This window comes from Balaenoptera physalus, assembly GCF_965194825.1.
Source record: "Balaenoptera physalus genome assembly, chromosome: 17".
In the NCBI taxonomy this organism is placed as follows: domain Eukaryota; kingdom Metazoa; phylum Chordata; class Mammalia; order Artiodactyla; family Balaenopteridae; genus Balaenoptera; species Balaenoptera physalus.
Window position 1 is genome coordinate 14,535,398 of NC_138895.1, and position 17,785 is coordinate 14,553,182.

At 38.6% G+C, this 17,785-nt stretch overlaps 1 protein-coding gene across 1 annotated transcript in view; it reads left to right on the top strand.

The window, feature by feature from the left end:
* The window catches only part of LOC309646883 (uncharacterized protein C8orf34 homolog), a 351,104-nt gene that overhangs the window by 232,649 nt on the left and 100,670 nt on the right, over positions 1-17,785 (top strand). Inside the window, 1 exon segment of the mRNA XM_082433666.1 lies at positions 15,643-15,728. Coding sequence (XP_082289792.1) covers positions 15,643-15,728 — 86 coding nt within the window.

The window sequence follows — 17,785 nt, forward strand, 5'->3', positions numbered from 1 at the left end:
TCAGGGATTTCCCTGACAGTCCAGTGGTTAAGACTTTGCCTTCCAATGCAGGGAGTGTGGGTTCGATCCCTGGTTGGGGAGCTAAGATCCCACATGTCTCAGGGCCAAAGAACCAAAACATAAAACAGAAGCAATACTGTAACAAATTCAATAAAAGACTTCAAAAATGGTCCATATCAAAAAAATCTTTAAAAAAACATAGAATATCAGTCATTATGTGAAAATAATTTTGAAAATATTCTAGTATTCATTCTTGCTTAAATACCCTTTCTAATAATGTAATAGCAAGAGCACTATTGGACTTTATTTTGTTGTCATAATATAAGAAGATTAATTTAAATGTCTCTTCCTATTTTTTTCATTTTTATTTTCATTTCCCTACTGGAATTAAGATGAGGTATCTTATGTGAGAAATAGGAACAAATAGTGAAAAATTATATTTCACTTTTTTATCCATATCTGGAAACTTCTTATTTATTCACTCGCTTGACATGCTGGACCTCCCAGGTACCCTTTGTAGTAAAATTAAAATCGCAATTACTTTCAATTACGTGTTATGGTAATTACCCTTATAATTGTATCGCGGTTCCTAAATGGCCTGCATAAGCCAAATCAAACATATAATTATATTTATTTTATCTCTATGTATGTCTTCTGTTAACTATCTTCATAATCACTGAACAGTTATTAGCCTCACTAATATAAAATAAATATTTTAGAATCAAACCAGACTGGATATATTACTGCTATAAAACAAAGAATACTAAGTGTCATTAAATTTTGAATTTTTTAATAACATTTCAGAGTAAGAATCAAAATTCACAGAATATGTATTTATTTTCAATTATAAACGTTAGTGCTCAAAACAGAGTATGAAATACCTAAAAAGAAAAGCAAATAACTTTGTATCAGTGCCATCATGCATTATGTTTCAATAAATCTGTGTTTTCAGGAAAGAGCATTTAAGTTTTAAAATTAATAATTTTTCAGAATTTTAAATATAATAATCTATTTTCTCGCTTAAAACCAGAAATTCTATAACATCTAAATCATGCCATATAAAAGCCAGAAAAATAAACGGAATCTTGGAAAGAATACCTTATGACTTGAAATATGGTAATTATACAACAATAAGTTAGATTAAGAACTAGTTAAAACCCCTTGGAAAAGTCTTATTTACAAGCTAACTCTGGTTACCAATGCAAACTATTTTTAGTTTCCCTAAGCAGAAGGCAGAGAGAAAGAAGTTTCACTATAAACAAATTCTATGATCATTTTAAGAGATCAATTGAGGTGCACATCAGAAAAAATAAATTCTAGACTAAGGTAGTTAAACTTTAACAAAGTAGTGTTTATATTCCCTGGTAAGTCACTAAATGTATTTCTTCCAGACTGTTAAGCCAAAAGATGAATCATCCTAACATCTTTACGCCTTATTGGCTTTCCCAATTGTGCAGACATTTATATTCAGTGTTGTCCTTCTTAAGAATTTTCAGAGCATTGTTAAAAGAATAAAAGAAGGTCTTTACCTTGTCTATTATAATCTCTTCAAGGACTCCACATACTTGACATTTTCTAAACCAGTCTTGTTTTCCAGAGCATCAAATTGCTTATCAGCAAATTTCAGCATATGCTGTCCAAATCCTAATAAACAAGGCACTTTAACGTTGAGTCATTCAAAAACCATTTATTATCCAATTTGTATTTATTACACAAGGTTATGTTAAAAACAAACTTAAACGAACCAAGCTCCTGCCCTAGAACAAACTTAAAACCTAGGAAGTATATCAAGCTTATGGGTAGTGCTAATGTAAGATTTATTCAATTAGGAACTGTTCGTCGCCTGTTACGGGTACATAAATAAAGCATGGAGCAGAGGAGACCAAATTATGTTGGTATGCTTACACGTCTTACATTCTACTGTGTTCTATTGGAATATAGAGAGTGTTACTCTTATGGAGAAGTAGGGTCATAAAATCCCCACTTCGGGAGCCTTTCTCTTTGATGTGGAAGCAAGCTGGCTCACCTTGCTGAGGCTGCAACCTCAGAACACAGTGGTTTCAGATTTCTAAGGGAATCGTCTCAGATTTTCCCTGTTCTCCACCTCCCGTCCCTCCTAATTAGATAGAGCTTGGTGGGATTTTCTGGGACTCCTTTATTTACTCCTCAGAACAATGTACAACTTTCTCAAGGAGGATTGCTGTGAGGCTGCCCATGGTTCATTCCCTCATGCTAGTTCCATATCAAGTAACAATTTCTCAGAGTTCGTGATAATGCATATCACTGGCAACATTCTCTCAATTGCCATCTGTGGACAGATAGAACCCTGCTAAAATCTTACCTCTCTCTGGTACAAAGTAATATTACTCGTAATTTGGGAGTATCAGTGTGCCTCGTAATTCTGCTAGTCATCACAGCGTACTTTCAATTACTTCAAATGTTATGAAATGGAAATCGCAAAGAAAGGAACATAAACCATCTGACTAAGGCAGCACGACATATTGTCGCTTCCAGGGCTGTAGCATGGAAAAATCTGATAGTGTTGAGTTTGCCTTCAACTGCCTCAGAGAGGGAGAGGGATTGACTATATACATAAGAACTCAGCAATCTAACAGATGTTTCCAGGGCATATACGAAAGAGCGGGTGGTCTTCTTCCATCAGGTACACAAGTGAGGCAGCTTTCAGTTTCAGTACCATGAGTAAAGGGTCTCTGATTAAAGGAAGGAATGGCTAAGGAAGGAACAAAAGTTTTGGCCATTTTTCAAAGGGGTGCTTTGGCTCCCCAACACAATCCCATTTTTCAACCTGTTAGAAATCAGGGCTTTAAGAAGACTTCTCACAGCTGCTGCTACGCTAGATGCCTGCTGACCAGGCACATTTGCTCAGCGATGCTCTGATTTAGGCTACATATGCAGCATCCTGAGCTCAAGTGCAGTCTGACTCTGAGATTTCTAACTTCAGTAAGATGGAATCGTACATACCTGGGAATAAAATTTAGTGTTCAGCTAAAGTCAACACCCAGCTAGTTGGAGAAAGAAAAATACCAACATCCTCTGGTAGAGTCTTCTCTATTTCTGGCATTCCAGGCATGGTATAATATGACTACACAGTGAGGATGGCTGGGGAACTCCATCCCTTCGAGAGCTATAAAGAGGAGGCAATATGGAGGGCTGTCCCCCAGCCTGCAGTATGGGCATCACCTGGGAACTTGGTAGAAAGACAATTCCTGGGCCACCCTCCAGGCCTGACTCAGGAGCTCTGTGGGTGGAGCCCAGCAATCTGTGTTTTAAGAAGTCATCTAGGTGATTCCAGTGCACCCTAAAAGTTGAGAACATTGCTCTACACTGTCAAATGAGGACCTTAACTGCCTATTTCTATGTAGATAGATTTTAAAAAGGGTCCTCTCTAGGGATGATGGCAGGCTGAGAGCATACCCACACTTCACCAGATCATTTTATAGATATGAAATCCAGTTTAAAATGTGCATGAATGGTCGTGTTGAAGGAAGCTTGAAGATTCCAATGCCCAGAGCTGCCTCTAGCTCAGCATTCCGCGTTTGGCTGCTTTCTCTTGGAGTTTTCTTAGCTCCGGAGCTGTCTGGCAATTTGAATGTAATCCTTTTTCATGACTGCCTTGGATTTCAGGAAGGTTGGCATGTCCCCAGGGTCATCCTTTGTGCGAGTAATAATCTGGCCAAGGTGTGTGTCAGTGGCCCACATATTGGTCACATCTGCCTGGAAAATCTAGCTTAGTAGTCCCAAGGCATGGTAAGAATCAGTCCTGCTCCGTGCGGGATCTTCTCTACCTAATTTTGTGTTGACATTTTTACGTTTGAGTTGAGGTAAAGCAGAAGAGACCAAAAACAAAGCACATCTATTCTCCATGTGTGCTTTCCTTAGATTTGGTTTTAGAATTCTTAAACTTCTGCCAGGAGAGTAATTAGCAGCCCAGATAAGAGGCCACCTATGGCAGTTACACGTCTGCAATCAGGTATGAATGAGAGAACTACAAATTTGATTAGAGAGTTACCGATATTTTGTAGGCCCATATCTCACTTTCAGGAGGTAGGAAATTAAAAGGAAAATCTAAGAGGAAAGAGCATGGTTTTTATCTCTATGTCACCATCCATCATTATATTTTAGAGCTTTATGTTCAAAGATTTCTTGTGAACAAGGGAGAGAATTTAAAAAGCAGAATGTAAAGAAAGCCCTCTGGTGAAAGAGAATGTTATTCTATTCCATTCCACTGTCAGGAAAAAGGTGCTTCATCTTGAGGCATTGTTACCTCACATGGCATAGCAAGAGAAAAGGAACAGCAGAGTGCCTACAGATGAATGCTGGAAGGAAGATTTTTTAAGCGAATATCCTAAAATAAGGAGGGAAGTCTAGGTACTGTTGGAAATTTTCTCTTGGTGGGGGATTCACTGGGGCCGAAGTATTTGTCAGAGGTTCCGGGAGGGGAAGTAGAGCTGCGTCTGGGGCACAGACAGGGCGGCTGAGGGGCTGAGAGATGGTATCAAAGGGCCAGACCACCCACCAAAGGGTCAACTGGAATGGCCAGGGGTAAAGGAGACCCCCGAGGTGGAGTCAGTGGGCTTGGAAAGCAGAGTGGGAGGAAGCACATCCAGGTAATTCCCTGAAGAACTGGGACTTGGTTGGGACTTGGGTGGAGGGCGGCAAAGTTCCACAAGACAGCAGTGCCATTTTTCTAGAGTAGAGAAGGAACTCTTACAAGTGTTTAGTGACTTCAGATAGATGCCATTTAAATTAGGTAGTTATTCTGGTGAGGGGGCACAAGTGCAAATTACTCTGCTAAGCCCTGATGGTGTGGTGGCTATCAGACTTGGTCTCTGACTTCAGGAAGCTTGCCGAGTAATTAGAGAGATCATGAAAATACACGCAGGTCTTGCGCCAGATTGCAGGCTCGTTGCTCAATGGAGGGCTTTGCCTCTGAAGATCCCCGATAAATGTTTGATGCTGATGACAATATGGCTTTTCTAAGACTTCAAAATGGAGTAAGTGGGCTTCCCTGGTGGTGCAGTGGTTAAGAATCTGCCTGCCAATGCAAGGGACACGGGTTCGAGCTTTGGTCCAGGAAGATCCCAAATGCTGTGAGGCAACTAACCCCGGGCACCACAACTACTGAGCCTGCATGCGCTCTAGAGCCCACGAGCCACAACTACTGAGCCTGCATGCCACAACTACTGAGCCCACGTGCCACAACTACTGAGCCTGCGCTCTAGAGCCCGTGAGCCACGACTACTGAGCCTGTGTGCCACAACTACTGAGCCCACACGCCACAACTACTGAAGCCCATGCGCCACAACTACTGAAGCCCATGCGCCTAGAGCCTGTGCTCCACTACAAGAGAAGCCACCACAATTAGAAGCCGGCCCACCACAACAAAGAGTACCCCCGCTCGCCACAACTAGAAAAAACCCACACGCAGCAACGAAGACCCAATGTGGCCAAAAATAAATAATAAAATAAAATAAATAAATTTATTTTAAAAAAATGAGTAAGTGAGAATAAGTTGCTAGAATTTCCATCAAAAAATAATTCTGGAGAAACATACTGGAATCCTAAAATGGAAAATTAACATTTCGAAAGAGACTTAGAAATAACTCTCTGACTGATGTTATGAAAGAGGATATGTGAATTAAAAGACTTTGGAGGGGAAGGATAAGTTAATTTTCTAACCCTTTGAAGAAAACGGTTCAAAATTCCTTAAAACCTAAACTGTTTATTGTGGTTCCCCTGGTCTAATCGGCACTTATCACAATATACTATTCATTTTCCAGTGAAACAGAATTACCCGTCCTTCAGAATAGCTCAATTAAGTAGTAGTATATCATATGCTGAAGTTCTCTGTAGAGATCTTAGAGCCCAGAGAGGCCAAGCCTAGTGCACAGCTCATTCTCTTCAGCGTCTCCCCACAGATATCCAAATGCCTCTCTGCACCTCCCCACCAGCACGTCTAAGATGCACTTGAAACATACCACGTCCCAGCTAAAGTCCACTTATCCCCACCAAACTTGCTTTTCCCTCAGTTTTCCTTACCTCAGCAAATGGCAGCATGATCATTTCAGTTGCCTAGGACAGAAAAATGGTGACATTGTTTATTCCTCTTTTTCTCTCACAACCTCCAAGTCTCACATATCAGATAGACTGCGGGCTCCAGCTGCAGAATTTACCCAGAATCAGTCCGCTTCCTGTCACCTCCACCACTGCCACCCTTGGGCAAGCCATGCTCACCGCTCAACAAAGTTGGTGGGATAACCTCCTAAGGAATCTCCCTGCAGCCACGCTTGCCGCCCACAGTCAATTCTCAACACAGCAGGCAGAGTGATCCTTCTTAAAGCAAAGTCTGATCATGTCCCTCCTCTGCTTCAAACCCCGCCCCCCCGCCACTGGCTTCCCATTTTCATGGGGATGAAGACTACATATTTTAGCATCGAATTTCTAGATGACGTTGTAGGGGAGCAAAATTTACCACCCCAAAAGATGTCTCTTTGGCGTGAGGATTAAGCTAGGCAGGTTATTTTTAAGAAACAGAAGTCTCCTGTCAGCTTAATTCTTAGACCAGCCAAAAGAACCTGGAAGGGTGGAGGGAAATTTCTTCCTCCCCAACACTGTAGAATGTCCTACCTGGTCTAGCCTCAGCTTCCTCTCAGACAGCATATCCTGCTATGTACCCCTCCTTCACTCCACGCCAGTCATTGGCTTCAATTTGCTGTTCCCTCTCCTTGTAATGCTCTTTCTCAGGCATCTATTTGCTTAGTCTCTCATTGCTTCAAGTTTTGGCTCAAATATTGCCCACTGATGAAGCTTTCCCTGGACACACTATGTAAAATTGCATACTACCCCTTCTCCGGAGTCTTCCTTTATAGGCTCTTCCTTCCTGGCTCTACTTTCCATCCTTGATTGTTAACCAGCTTTCTTATTAACACCCGATTCTATGTATTTTAGTTGTTCGTTTGTTCGTCATCTTCGGTCAGTAGGATGAAAGCTCCATTGAGGATGGGAATTTGGTTCATCGTGTCCACAGCCCCCAGCTGCAGCCCCCCAAACTGGAACAGTGCTTGGGGCATTGTAGGCACTTGCCTAGACCTGCTCACTCCATGCTTTTGATCTTCCATTTCTGGCTTATTGCGAGAGCTTCCCAAATGGCCTTACAAAATGCCTCAATGAATATTATTTTCTTAGTGCAGCTTTTGTTGTATTAGGCAATAATTTAAAACTTTCCAAGTTTCCTGCTACATTAAGTCTATTTCTTGTTTAGTTTGCAAGCTCCCATCTGAATACATCTTATAATCTAGATGTGTTTGTGGCTTTCAATACACTACTTTCACTGAAGCTCTTAGTCAGTTTTTTGTTATACTTGGTGTTCCTTTTTTCTCTCTCTCTCTTTCTTCTTTTCTTTTTTTATCTTTTTCCCCCAGGGAGGCTTCTTTTTCCAAAGTAAATGTAGTCTATTATTTCACTGCTCTTTCCTTGGAACATCCTTCCTCTTTTTCTTCATCTAATCAAACTTTAGCATTTTCAAAGCTCAGTGCAAGTACCGCCTACTCCATTAACGTTTCTTGAATTAATCCAGATTTTATTCATCATTTCCTCTGAACTAGATAAGTTAGAAATGTTAACTTGGCATTTAATTTCATGCATGCCATAAAGTATTCAATTTGTTTCAAATAAAACATTTGATGAGTGTCTACTCTTTAGTTAGATACTATTTTCTTCCAGAAAGTATTCAGGGAAGGTTAAAATATGTCATATATAGTGTGATAACTTAAAAACAGAAAGATGGCTGCTCATGAATCTGAATGTCTTCCAGGCCAATGTGGAAAGTTAAGAATGCACTTATTTGAGTCTTCTCTCATCACATCATGTGGTTCAACTGAATTGACAATACCAGAGGTTTTTAAAAAAGAAAAATGTTTTCTTATTGAAAGTCTTGGATTTTTTTAAAAAAAAAGTATAGGAAAGAAGTAGCGCTCATAACTTTCTCTATCCTCCCACTGCTTACACTATTCAAAACTCCCTTCTCAAAATGCGTACGGCTGGTGGGGATGTGTTTTACCGACCATTTTGGACTAGGGCTCGGCTGCTACTTAGCTCTGGTTTTGGTTTCCTTGCGTCTTCTTACAGAGCGAGACATTGGAACCAGCTGGATCTCAAAACATTACCAAGCAAGCAAAATTTGAACCACTATTATGGCCACAAAACTCCTGAATGAGCTTCAACCTCTTTTCTCTTTACTGGTCCATCTTCCTTAAGGCTATTTTGTAAGATGTAGGGACTTTACAGCAGCATTTACTTAACAAATGTCTATTGAACACATACATGTGCCTGGTACTATGATAGGCTGTGATAGGCACTACAATAGTCTCTGAGGATACTATCTTTCATTGGCTTATTCACTATTGAGACTGAGTCAATAGAAGGTGACGGTTGACTCACAAACTTGGAGATATAATTTACTAACATTTATAACAGCATTCCCTCTAGCCAGGTCGCACTGGTCAGTATTAAATGAAATCTGATTCGTTTATTTGAAACCCAAACTCATCTGCCATCTTTGTCACCTCTGCTTGCACCTCACTTCAAATACCCCAACTTTAATTGGCAGCTATTTTGGCACATGCTTCTAGCTGTGGCAACCAGCTTTGTGCAGGTGCAAACTTTAGCATCTCATTTATAACCCTAGATATATGTAGGATAATTTTCACCCCTTTTCAAGAGAATGTAATTGTAAATACACTAAAGTATTCTGTAGAAAATTCCTTATACATAGGCTGGGTCTGCTTTTCCTTTCCTTATCTCCAAGGTGAGCTACTCACTAAAAAATACCTTAAGAAATCTCTTTTAGAGCTTACAGTGTACCAAGCTCAACCTAAGCTAGGCTTTAGGGACATAAAAATATGAAAAATAAAATTCTTATCTTTAAGACACTTGGTGTGTGTTGATAGACATGAAAACAAGCAATTAAATATGGTAAAGAGCTATGGTAAAGATTTGCATAGGTGCTAAGACTTCAGGAAGGAAAGCTTCTGAAAAAAGGAGAATCTGTAATTAAAACCTAGGATTAAGCCAAATAGTAAAAGAGGGGAACGTAAATTCTGCCAGAGATAATTACATAATGGCACAGAGGCTTAATAAAATATCTGCGCAGAAGTAAAAGCAGTTTGGAGTTTATGGAGTATAAATTCCATGGTGAAATATCCAAGAAGGTGAAGTTGCAGACACGTGTAGGGGTTGTGCAACAGAGAGACTTGAATGACTTGGTAAGGAAACCGTAACTCATTTTGCAGGTGATGAGAAAATGGCAGCTGTTAAACTCCTTTGAGTCAAGGATTATTTTGAGAATCTGGCTGAAGTCACTGTCTCCCTGTCCAAAAAAGAGCAATCCACCAAAAATTTTTATTCCATTTATTGTGAATTACAGTGAGTGCCCTGAAACCTGCCTGTGGGCATGTCTAAGCATACTCATGTTAAAATCTCTTGCACTAAGATATTTAAAGCATGAGAATATTAAAGCATGAGGATTTATTTTGAACTTTCTGGTAGCCATATGGAAAAAATGGATTTTTGAAGGACAACTTTCTCTGTATGAATATCATCAAGGAAACTAATAATCCAAGCAAGTCAAGATGAGCAGCACAATTATAGTAGTAGTATAAAGAAGAAGTGATAGATTCAGGAAATCTCTTTAGGAAGTATAATTAACGAGGCTGGGATTGATTAGCGTTGTGTAATGTGAGGCAGGGTATGATGAAGATGAGTTTGCTTTGGACAAGTTCCCTTTGAGATGCTTATAGTTAATCCAATTAAAATGTTGTCCTGCAAGAATCTGGGTACACCAATCTTGAGCTGAGAACTCAAGATTTGAAAAAACTCACCGTAAATGTAGTTAAAACCATAAGAGTGGATGAGCTGACTCAGGGAGATGGTGCAGAGTGGGAAAAGAGTGTTCATACAAAGTACAGCTGAAAGTAAAATAAAAACAATATCAGAAAGTTTTCACTGTATGTGGCAATTAGAAAGTCAGATAGTCTTAGTATAACCAGTCATCTCAGAATGGTAGCAGCGCAAAGCAAATTAAAATAAGTTGAGGGGAATGAAATTAGAACACTCCCTAACACCATACACAAAAATAAACTCAAAATGGATTAAAGATCTAAATGTAAGGCCAGACACTATAAAACTATTAGAGGAAAACATAGGCAGAACACTCTATGACATAAATCACAACAAGATCCTTTTTGACCCACCTCCTAGAGAAATGGAAATAAAAACAAAAATAAACAAATGGGACCTAATGAAACTTAAAAGCTTTTGCACAGCATAGGAAACCATAAACAAGATGAAAAGACAACCCTCAGAATGGGAGAAAATATTTGCAAATGAAGCAACTGACAAAGGATTAATCTCCAAAATTTACAAGCAGCTCATGCAGCTCAATACCAAAAAAAAAAAACAACCCAATCCAAAAATGGGCAGAAGACCTAAATAGACATTTTTCCAAAGAAGATATACAGATTGCCAACAAACACATGAAAGGATGCTCAACATCACTAATCATTAGAGAAATGCAAATCAAAACCACAGTGAGGTATCAACTCACACCGGTCAGAATGGCCATCATCAAAAAATCTACAAACAATAAATGCTGGAGAGGGTGTGGAGAAAAGGGAACCCTCTTGCACTGTTGGTGGGAATGTAAATTGATACAGTCACTATGGAGAATAGTATGGAGGTTCCTTAAAAAACTAAAAATAGAACTACCATACGACCCAGCAATCCCACTACTGGACATATACCCTGAGAAAACCATAATTCAAAAAGAGTCATGTACCACAATGTTCATTGCAGCTCTATTTACAATAGCCAGGACATGGAAGCAACCTAAGTGTCCATCGACAAATGAATGGATAAAGAAGATGTGACACATATATACTATGGGATATTAAAAGAAAATAAAAAGCCATAAAAAGAAACGAAATTGAGTTATTTATAGTGAGGTGGATGGACCTAGAGACTGTCATACAGAGTGTGAAGTAAGTCAGAAAGAGAAAAACAAATACCGTATGCTAACACATATGTATGGAATCTAGAAAAAAAAAAGGTTCTGAAGAACCTAGGGGCAGGACAGGAATAAAAATGCAGACGTAGAGAATGGACTTGAGGACACGGGGAGGGGGAAGGGTAAGCTGGGACGAAGTGAGAGAGTGGCATGGACATATACACACTACCAAATGTAAAATAGATAGCTAGTGGGAAGCAGCCACATAGCACAGGGAGATCAGCTCGGTGCTTTGTGACCACCTAGAGGTGTGGGATAGGGAGGGTGGGAGGGAGATGCAAGAGGGAGGAGATATGGGGATATATGTATATGTATAGCTGATTCACTTTGTTATAAAGCAGAAACTAGCACAACATTGTAAAGCAGTTATACTCCAATAAAGATGTAAAAAATAAATAAAATAAAATAAGTTGATGGGTGAATTAAAACTGTGGAAGTAAAGGCATTGGTGGAGAGTTAGTATCAAACATATAAAGAGCTTGTACAACTCAAAATCAAAAAAACAAACAACTGGATTTAAAAAATGGGCAGAGGACCTGAATAGACTTTTTTTTTCAAAGAAGGCATGTAGATGGCCAACACATGCGTGAAAAGATGCCCAACATCACTAATTATCAGGAAAATGCAAATCAAAACCACAATGAGACTTTACCTCACACCTGTCAGAACGGCTATTATCAGAAAGACAAAAAATAACAAGTGTTTGCAAGGATGTGAAGAAAAGGGAATCCTCATACACTGTTGGTAGGAATTAAGTTGGTGTAGCTACCATGGAAAACAGTATGGAGGTTCCTCAAAAAATTAAAAATAGAACTACCATATGATCCAGTAATTCCACTTCTGAGTATTTATTTGAAAACAAAACAAAAACAAAAACACTAACTCAAAAAGCTATATGCACCCATATGTTCATTGCAGCATTATTTACAATAGCCAAGATATGGAAACAACCCAAGTGTCCATATGTGGAATCTAAAACACAAAGCAAAGGAACAAATAAAACAAAACAGAAACAGACTCATAGATACAGAGATCAAACTGGTGGTTGCTAGAGGGGAGGGGGGTGAGGGGCAGCCGAAATAGGTGAAAGAGATTAAGAGACACCAACTTCCAGTTATAAAATAAGTAAGTCATGGGGATGTAAAGTACAGCATAAGGAATATGGTCAATAATATTGTAATAACTTTGCATGGTGACAGATGGTAACTAAACTTCTTCTGGTGACCATTTCAGAATGTATACATATATCAAATCACTATGATGCACACCTGAAACTAATAGGATATTTTATGTTATACTTCAATTTTTTAAAAAGGCATTGAGGGATTTTTAGAATGTTTAGGGAGTTTGGCTCAAAGAAGAATGGGCTAGAAAAAGCAACAGGTAGATGTTTTAGATAATTATGGGAGGCATTTGTTTTGTTTGTTTTTTTAAGGCTGCAAGAGAAGTGAACTTGTTTCTATGCTGTGGGAAATGAGCAGTAGAGATAAACAGAATGAGTGGTGGTGAGTAAAAGAAATTAGGTCCAAGAGGCAGATGAGATGATGGGACCCAAATCACCAGCCTGGTGAATGGTCTAAGCCTTAGTCAGGGGAGAGGGTCTCTCATCCTCTGTGAACTGGAAAGGTGGTGAATACAGGTCAGGGTGAAGATAATTCTGTTGGTGCTGTGTGAGGGGGAGTAGGAGGTCCTTATTCCTGATTAGATAATTTTTCTGGATGACACAGAAGAGAGGTGATATTTTTGAAAAGACTTTGAAAGGAATGGAAGAAAGAAAAACAACCAAGAAGCCAAAGTTTAAAGTTGGAGACTGTTGATTTATACTCATCAGTCCTAGAGTGTCATGATCTTCACCAGTAGTTTTCAGCTGCACATGTGAATGAAAATGATGAGTTAATACAGGGTTAGGGTCTGGTTGGCAGTAATGACTTAAAGGACACGGGTGCATGGGAATTGAGGGGGCGGTAAGTCCCAGCTGAGGAGGGCAGGAAGGAAATCAGGAGAGGTATGAAACCGGGGGAAAACCAAGGGAAAATGAAGATCTATGTTTGGTTAAAGAGAAAGTGAGTTTGTGAAAGAGCCTGCAGGAGGCGAGTTTGTTGTCAGAGAACAGGATATTGGATTTAAAGATTTCTGACAGAGCAATTGAGTTATCTGCCCTTGGGTTAGGGAAGGTGAAATAGAAGGGAAGCTCTCCAGATTTGAGATTGAGGGACTTTGAAATTAGCAGGTAGATACACATGAACACAAAGATCATTCACGATAATAGTGACACTTGAGTTGAAGAAGAAAATACTGAACCTGATCAAAGTCTTCACAGGCAGAAAGAGAACAGGTTAATATTTATAATCCTGTGTTAGCTGAGGTTGAGGGCTTAGATAGCCTCCTTTGGAGAGGAGGTACTATAATATTCTTAGAGGAAAAAGGGATGTCATATTCTTAGACGAGAAACAGGCTTCAGTTATGACAAGGAAGAGCAAGAAACATTTTGTTTAGCGGCTGAGAATATAGAAGAGTGTTTAATATGGAAGGGGAGTTTTAGAAAGCAAAGTGAAAATGTTTGAGAGTATGAGTATAACTCTTGTGGTGTAAAAAAAAAAAAAAAGATTTAACTTTTATTAAGACCGTATTTCCCAGACTTGCCCACACAACTGTTGTTTGCATAGTACCTACTAACCTCTTACAAAAGTAGTGCTATGTGGATTACAGCTTGGGAAACATTGGCAGAGTGCTCAAGGATAGCAGGGCTGAGAAGCATTCCGCAATGGAGTTGGTGCCAAGTCACGGTGAATTCAACTCTTAAGGTATCTGGAGGGCACTGTTTGGACAAAGATGAACCAGCTTCAGGGCCACCCGATTTGTTGGTTGTTTTCATGGGCATTTGTCTTGTCAACTCAGCTAAATTGAGAACTCTGTGAAATCAAGGGCAGTAGCAATTTCTTTACATCTCCACAACATTTGGGTTATTATTGAGCATATTGATAAATACTAAGTAAGTATTTCTTTTTATTGAAGCTTGCAATGAGCAAAAAAAAAAAAAAAATTACAGCTTACTTTTGATTTCTCGTTTCATTCTGCCTTTGTTGGAGATTTATTTTCTGTTTAGGTTTTTAACCTAATGTTAAATACTCAAATGTGTTGGAGCTCATTGTTAATTTTTAATGGTAATTTTTACTTACATGTTTCAATATCTTGCGTACCTACATACTTTCTTTCTTTGATAATTTTGATGAAAAAAGAATATTTCCCAATTATTAGAAGTAAACCAAATAAAAAGAAATAGTTGGGCAGATTTGGGAAGTCTGTCGCTAAATCAGTCTCTTAAAAGTGATGCTGTTTTTTTAGAGTAAAAATTTAAAACTTAACTAAAAGTGTAAGATTTTTGACCCAAGAGTTTTCTATGACTATCAGCAAGCTACTCTTGAGAATTATTTAATTAGCTTGTATAATACAGTAAATATGGTTTGTGTATAGAAGGTAATATGTAAGTATAAATGTATAATATATACAGAAATGTACAATATTTAATATTGTGGGAATAAAAATATAATGTACAATATTTATAATTATACGAAAGGTAAAGAGAGAGTCATGCATATATGTTACTGGATTCCGCTGTAGCATATAAAAGCAAAGATATAAACTAGTTGAAAATTTTGACTATTGAGCCTGGCACAGTTATGAATTGTATTTGAGTTTGTGTTTTTGAAAATATTAGTGGCATATATCATGTTTTTATTAATATTCCCATGAGAGCACTCACCTCATGGGAGTTAAATGCAAGAAAAAAGTAAGGGCACTGGTAGAAATTTCCAGTCTCTGGATTATTTGACATACTGTCCTCCAGCATTAGCAGAGCTTATTCTGCTGCTCTCAGGTCAGAGTCCCAACATCTACTGATGAGCTCTACCTCCTTTGATAGAGTGGTTTCACAGTATAATGTAAACCCAGACTAGTGTCTCTCTAGAGGTGAGGATATAGAAGCTCAGAAATCCATTGTCCTAAAAGTTCCCATGTAATCTGCCTCTCCTGGAGAAGACCCAGGGTCTGTGAGAACCCTGGGCAGCCACACGTATGGAGAATCTTCACATCCCCTGTCGAGATGACTCTTGACCTGCAGGCCTTTAAGCGCAGGTTTGGTTGATTTGGAGAATTGTATTTGATACGCCTCTGTGCGGCCATGGGAACCCTCTGATGCCCCTGGACCCAGACGTCAGGCAGGCACACCGTGTTGGATGTTTGCTTTTCTTCCGCTCGCTTCCCCATTGTAGTTTCCGTGAAAACATTTGTTCATAAACCTTCCTCAGTGAGGCTAAGAAGAAAAGCAGATTCTAGCTAGACTAATCTTGCCATGTATACAGGAGAAAAGAAGAAAGACTTTTCCTTAAAGGTTAGAAAAGCAAAAACACTGTATTACAAAGGTTTCGGTAAGGCTGTATTTCTGCTTGGAAGAAGCATGTCTGATTTTAGAGTTTAGAAGTTCATAGTCATGTCCTCAGTAGTATGTAGTTCACAATTCAACCTTATTAGAGTTTCAGTGACCACTGTTAATCATTTAGGCTTCAAGGAGACAACCTGGTGGAAAGGACAGAAGAGACCTCGCAAATACTTCAGTCTCCAGATGAAATAATCCCAGATTCTTTGGGTAAGTTTCAAATCCAACAATATACATTGTAATTTTAGCGGCACTTAAAGATTTTTTTACAAAAGAAAACTAAACCAAACATCTTCCCCTGTGCCAAATCACCGTAGCTGCCAGTCATACATCCACCACTTCTGCAGGCTGTGTGTCAGGAGGTTAAGGGCAAAGGAGAAAATGAAGCAAGAAGCGTGGGTCCTGAGGAGCAGCCTCTTAATGCCTGCGCCTGTTTAAGGTACAAACAGGTCAGCTCTACGTTGGCTACTCCCAAAGTTTGTCACTAATTCCAACTTGGTTTTGGAACTTACATTGCCTACTCACATTCGCACATCATGGATCCCTTCAGTCTTCCGGGCAGAAATGTCAATATCAAACTTGATTTTCCTTCCTCTCTCTCAGCCCTATATTAAATTGGTCTCAAATCATGTCATTGTCACCAAGCCAGTCTCATCTTCATTTTCCCTGAGACTGCCTAGTCTATGCCCTTGTCCTCTTTCTCTAGCTAGTGTAAGAGCTCTGTAAATAGATTCTCCTTGTACTGTCTCACCCGTTTTGGTTCATTATCTTTATAAAAATAAAGCTGCTATTTCTTCCCCATTTTCTATAGGACAGAATTCAAACTCCTTGGCTTAGCATATTAAGTTCCTGCCAGGGCACTTCAAAATGTTTGCAGGATAAATAAATAAGTACATGTAATGCCACTACAGTGACATCTAAGGTATATCACTGCTTCATCATTCAGTGTTCTAGCAGGGATCAGTCAGTACATCCAATCGGAATAATTAGAAGAGAAACCATAGGAAAACATTTTCCTTACATCTAGATAGAGAAGGACATCTTAAACAAGATGCAAACATTCCTAAACATTAAAAAATATTCAACTATAGAGTGTTGAGAATTCTTGTTCATCAAAAGATGCCAGAAAAAAGTGGGTTGACAAGCTACAAAATAGGAAACTATCTTTGAATATATTTGTCACTGATCAAAGATTAATATTCAGAATACATAAAGTACATCTATAATTTAATAAAGAAAGGATCAGCAAACCAATAGAAAAATAAGCAACAGATATGAATAGACATTTCACGGAAGAGGAAACACAAATGGCCAATGAGCATATGAAAAATGTTTAGTAATCAAGGAAAAGCAAGTTAAGGCCACAGAGAGATGCTCTTTTACAACCTTTTATTTGACATTAATTAAGAAATCTGGCAAAATCAAGTGCTGGTGAAGATAGAGACGAAAAGAAACTCACACACTACAGGTGGGGCATAAACAATTTTGGAAATTGTCTTCCATTATCCTAAAATCTGAGTAAAGCCCAGAAACTCCACTTCTGGATAAATATGTTAGAGAAGCAAGTCTCGTGTACCATGAAATGTAAGCAAATTTGTTAGTATGCTGGTGGACACTAAAATGGATAGATTATAAAATTGTTACACTGTAGGAATCTGAATGCATTTCAGCTACACACATAGGATGGATGAAATCAGTGATGTGCTGGTAAATGTGAACAACTGTTTCTTTGAAAAAGAAAGCCCTGGTTTGTAGAGATTGACGGCTTCCATAATCTAAATATAACATAATATAAATGCTGATTTCAAGCAACTGATCTGAAATGGCAGGTGGGTCTTCCAATCTGGTATGAGTAGGTTGCAGCTCACAACTGAATGAGTCTTAAAAGCATAATATTTGTAAAAAAAAAATTGTAAAAATATGTATCTCAATAAAATAAAATGTCTATAAAAAAAGCATAATGTTGATTGAACAAAAGCAAGTCATAGAATGTCATTTTTTTAAAGCTCAAAACTAGCAAATCTGAATAGTATATTCTTTAGGAAAACATACATTAAGTGATACAATTATATTGAAAAAAGGGAATGAAAGACTCGAAATGGTGGTTATTCTCAGGGGGTAGGGGAAGCAAGGAGAAGGGGTTAGGAAGGAGCTCACAGGTATATGAAGGTTATTGGAAATGTTTTAATTCTTAAGTTAGGTGGTGGGTTTGGGGTGTTTATTTTATCATTGTGCTTTGTAACTTGAATGTACTATATATATATATT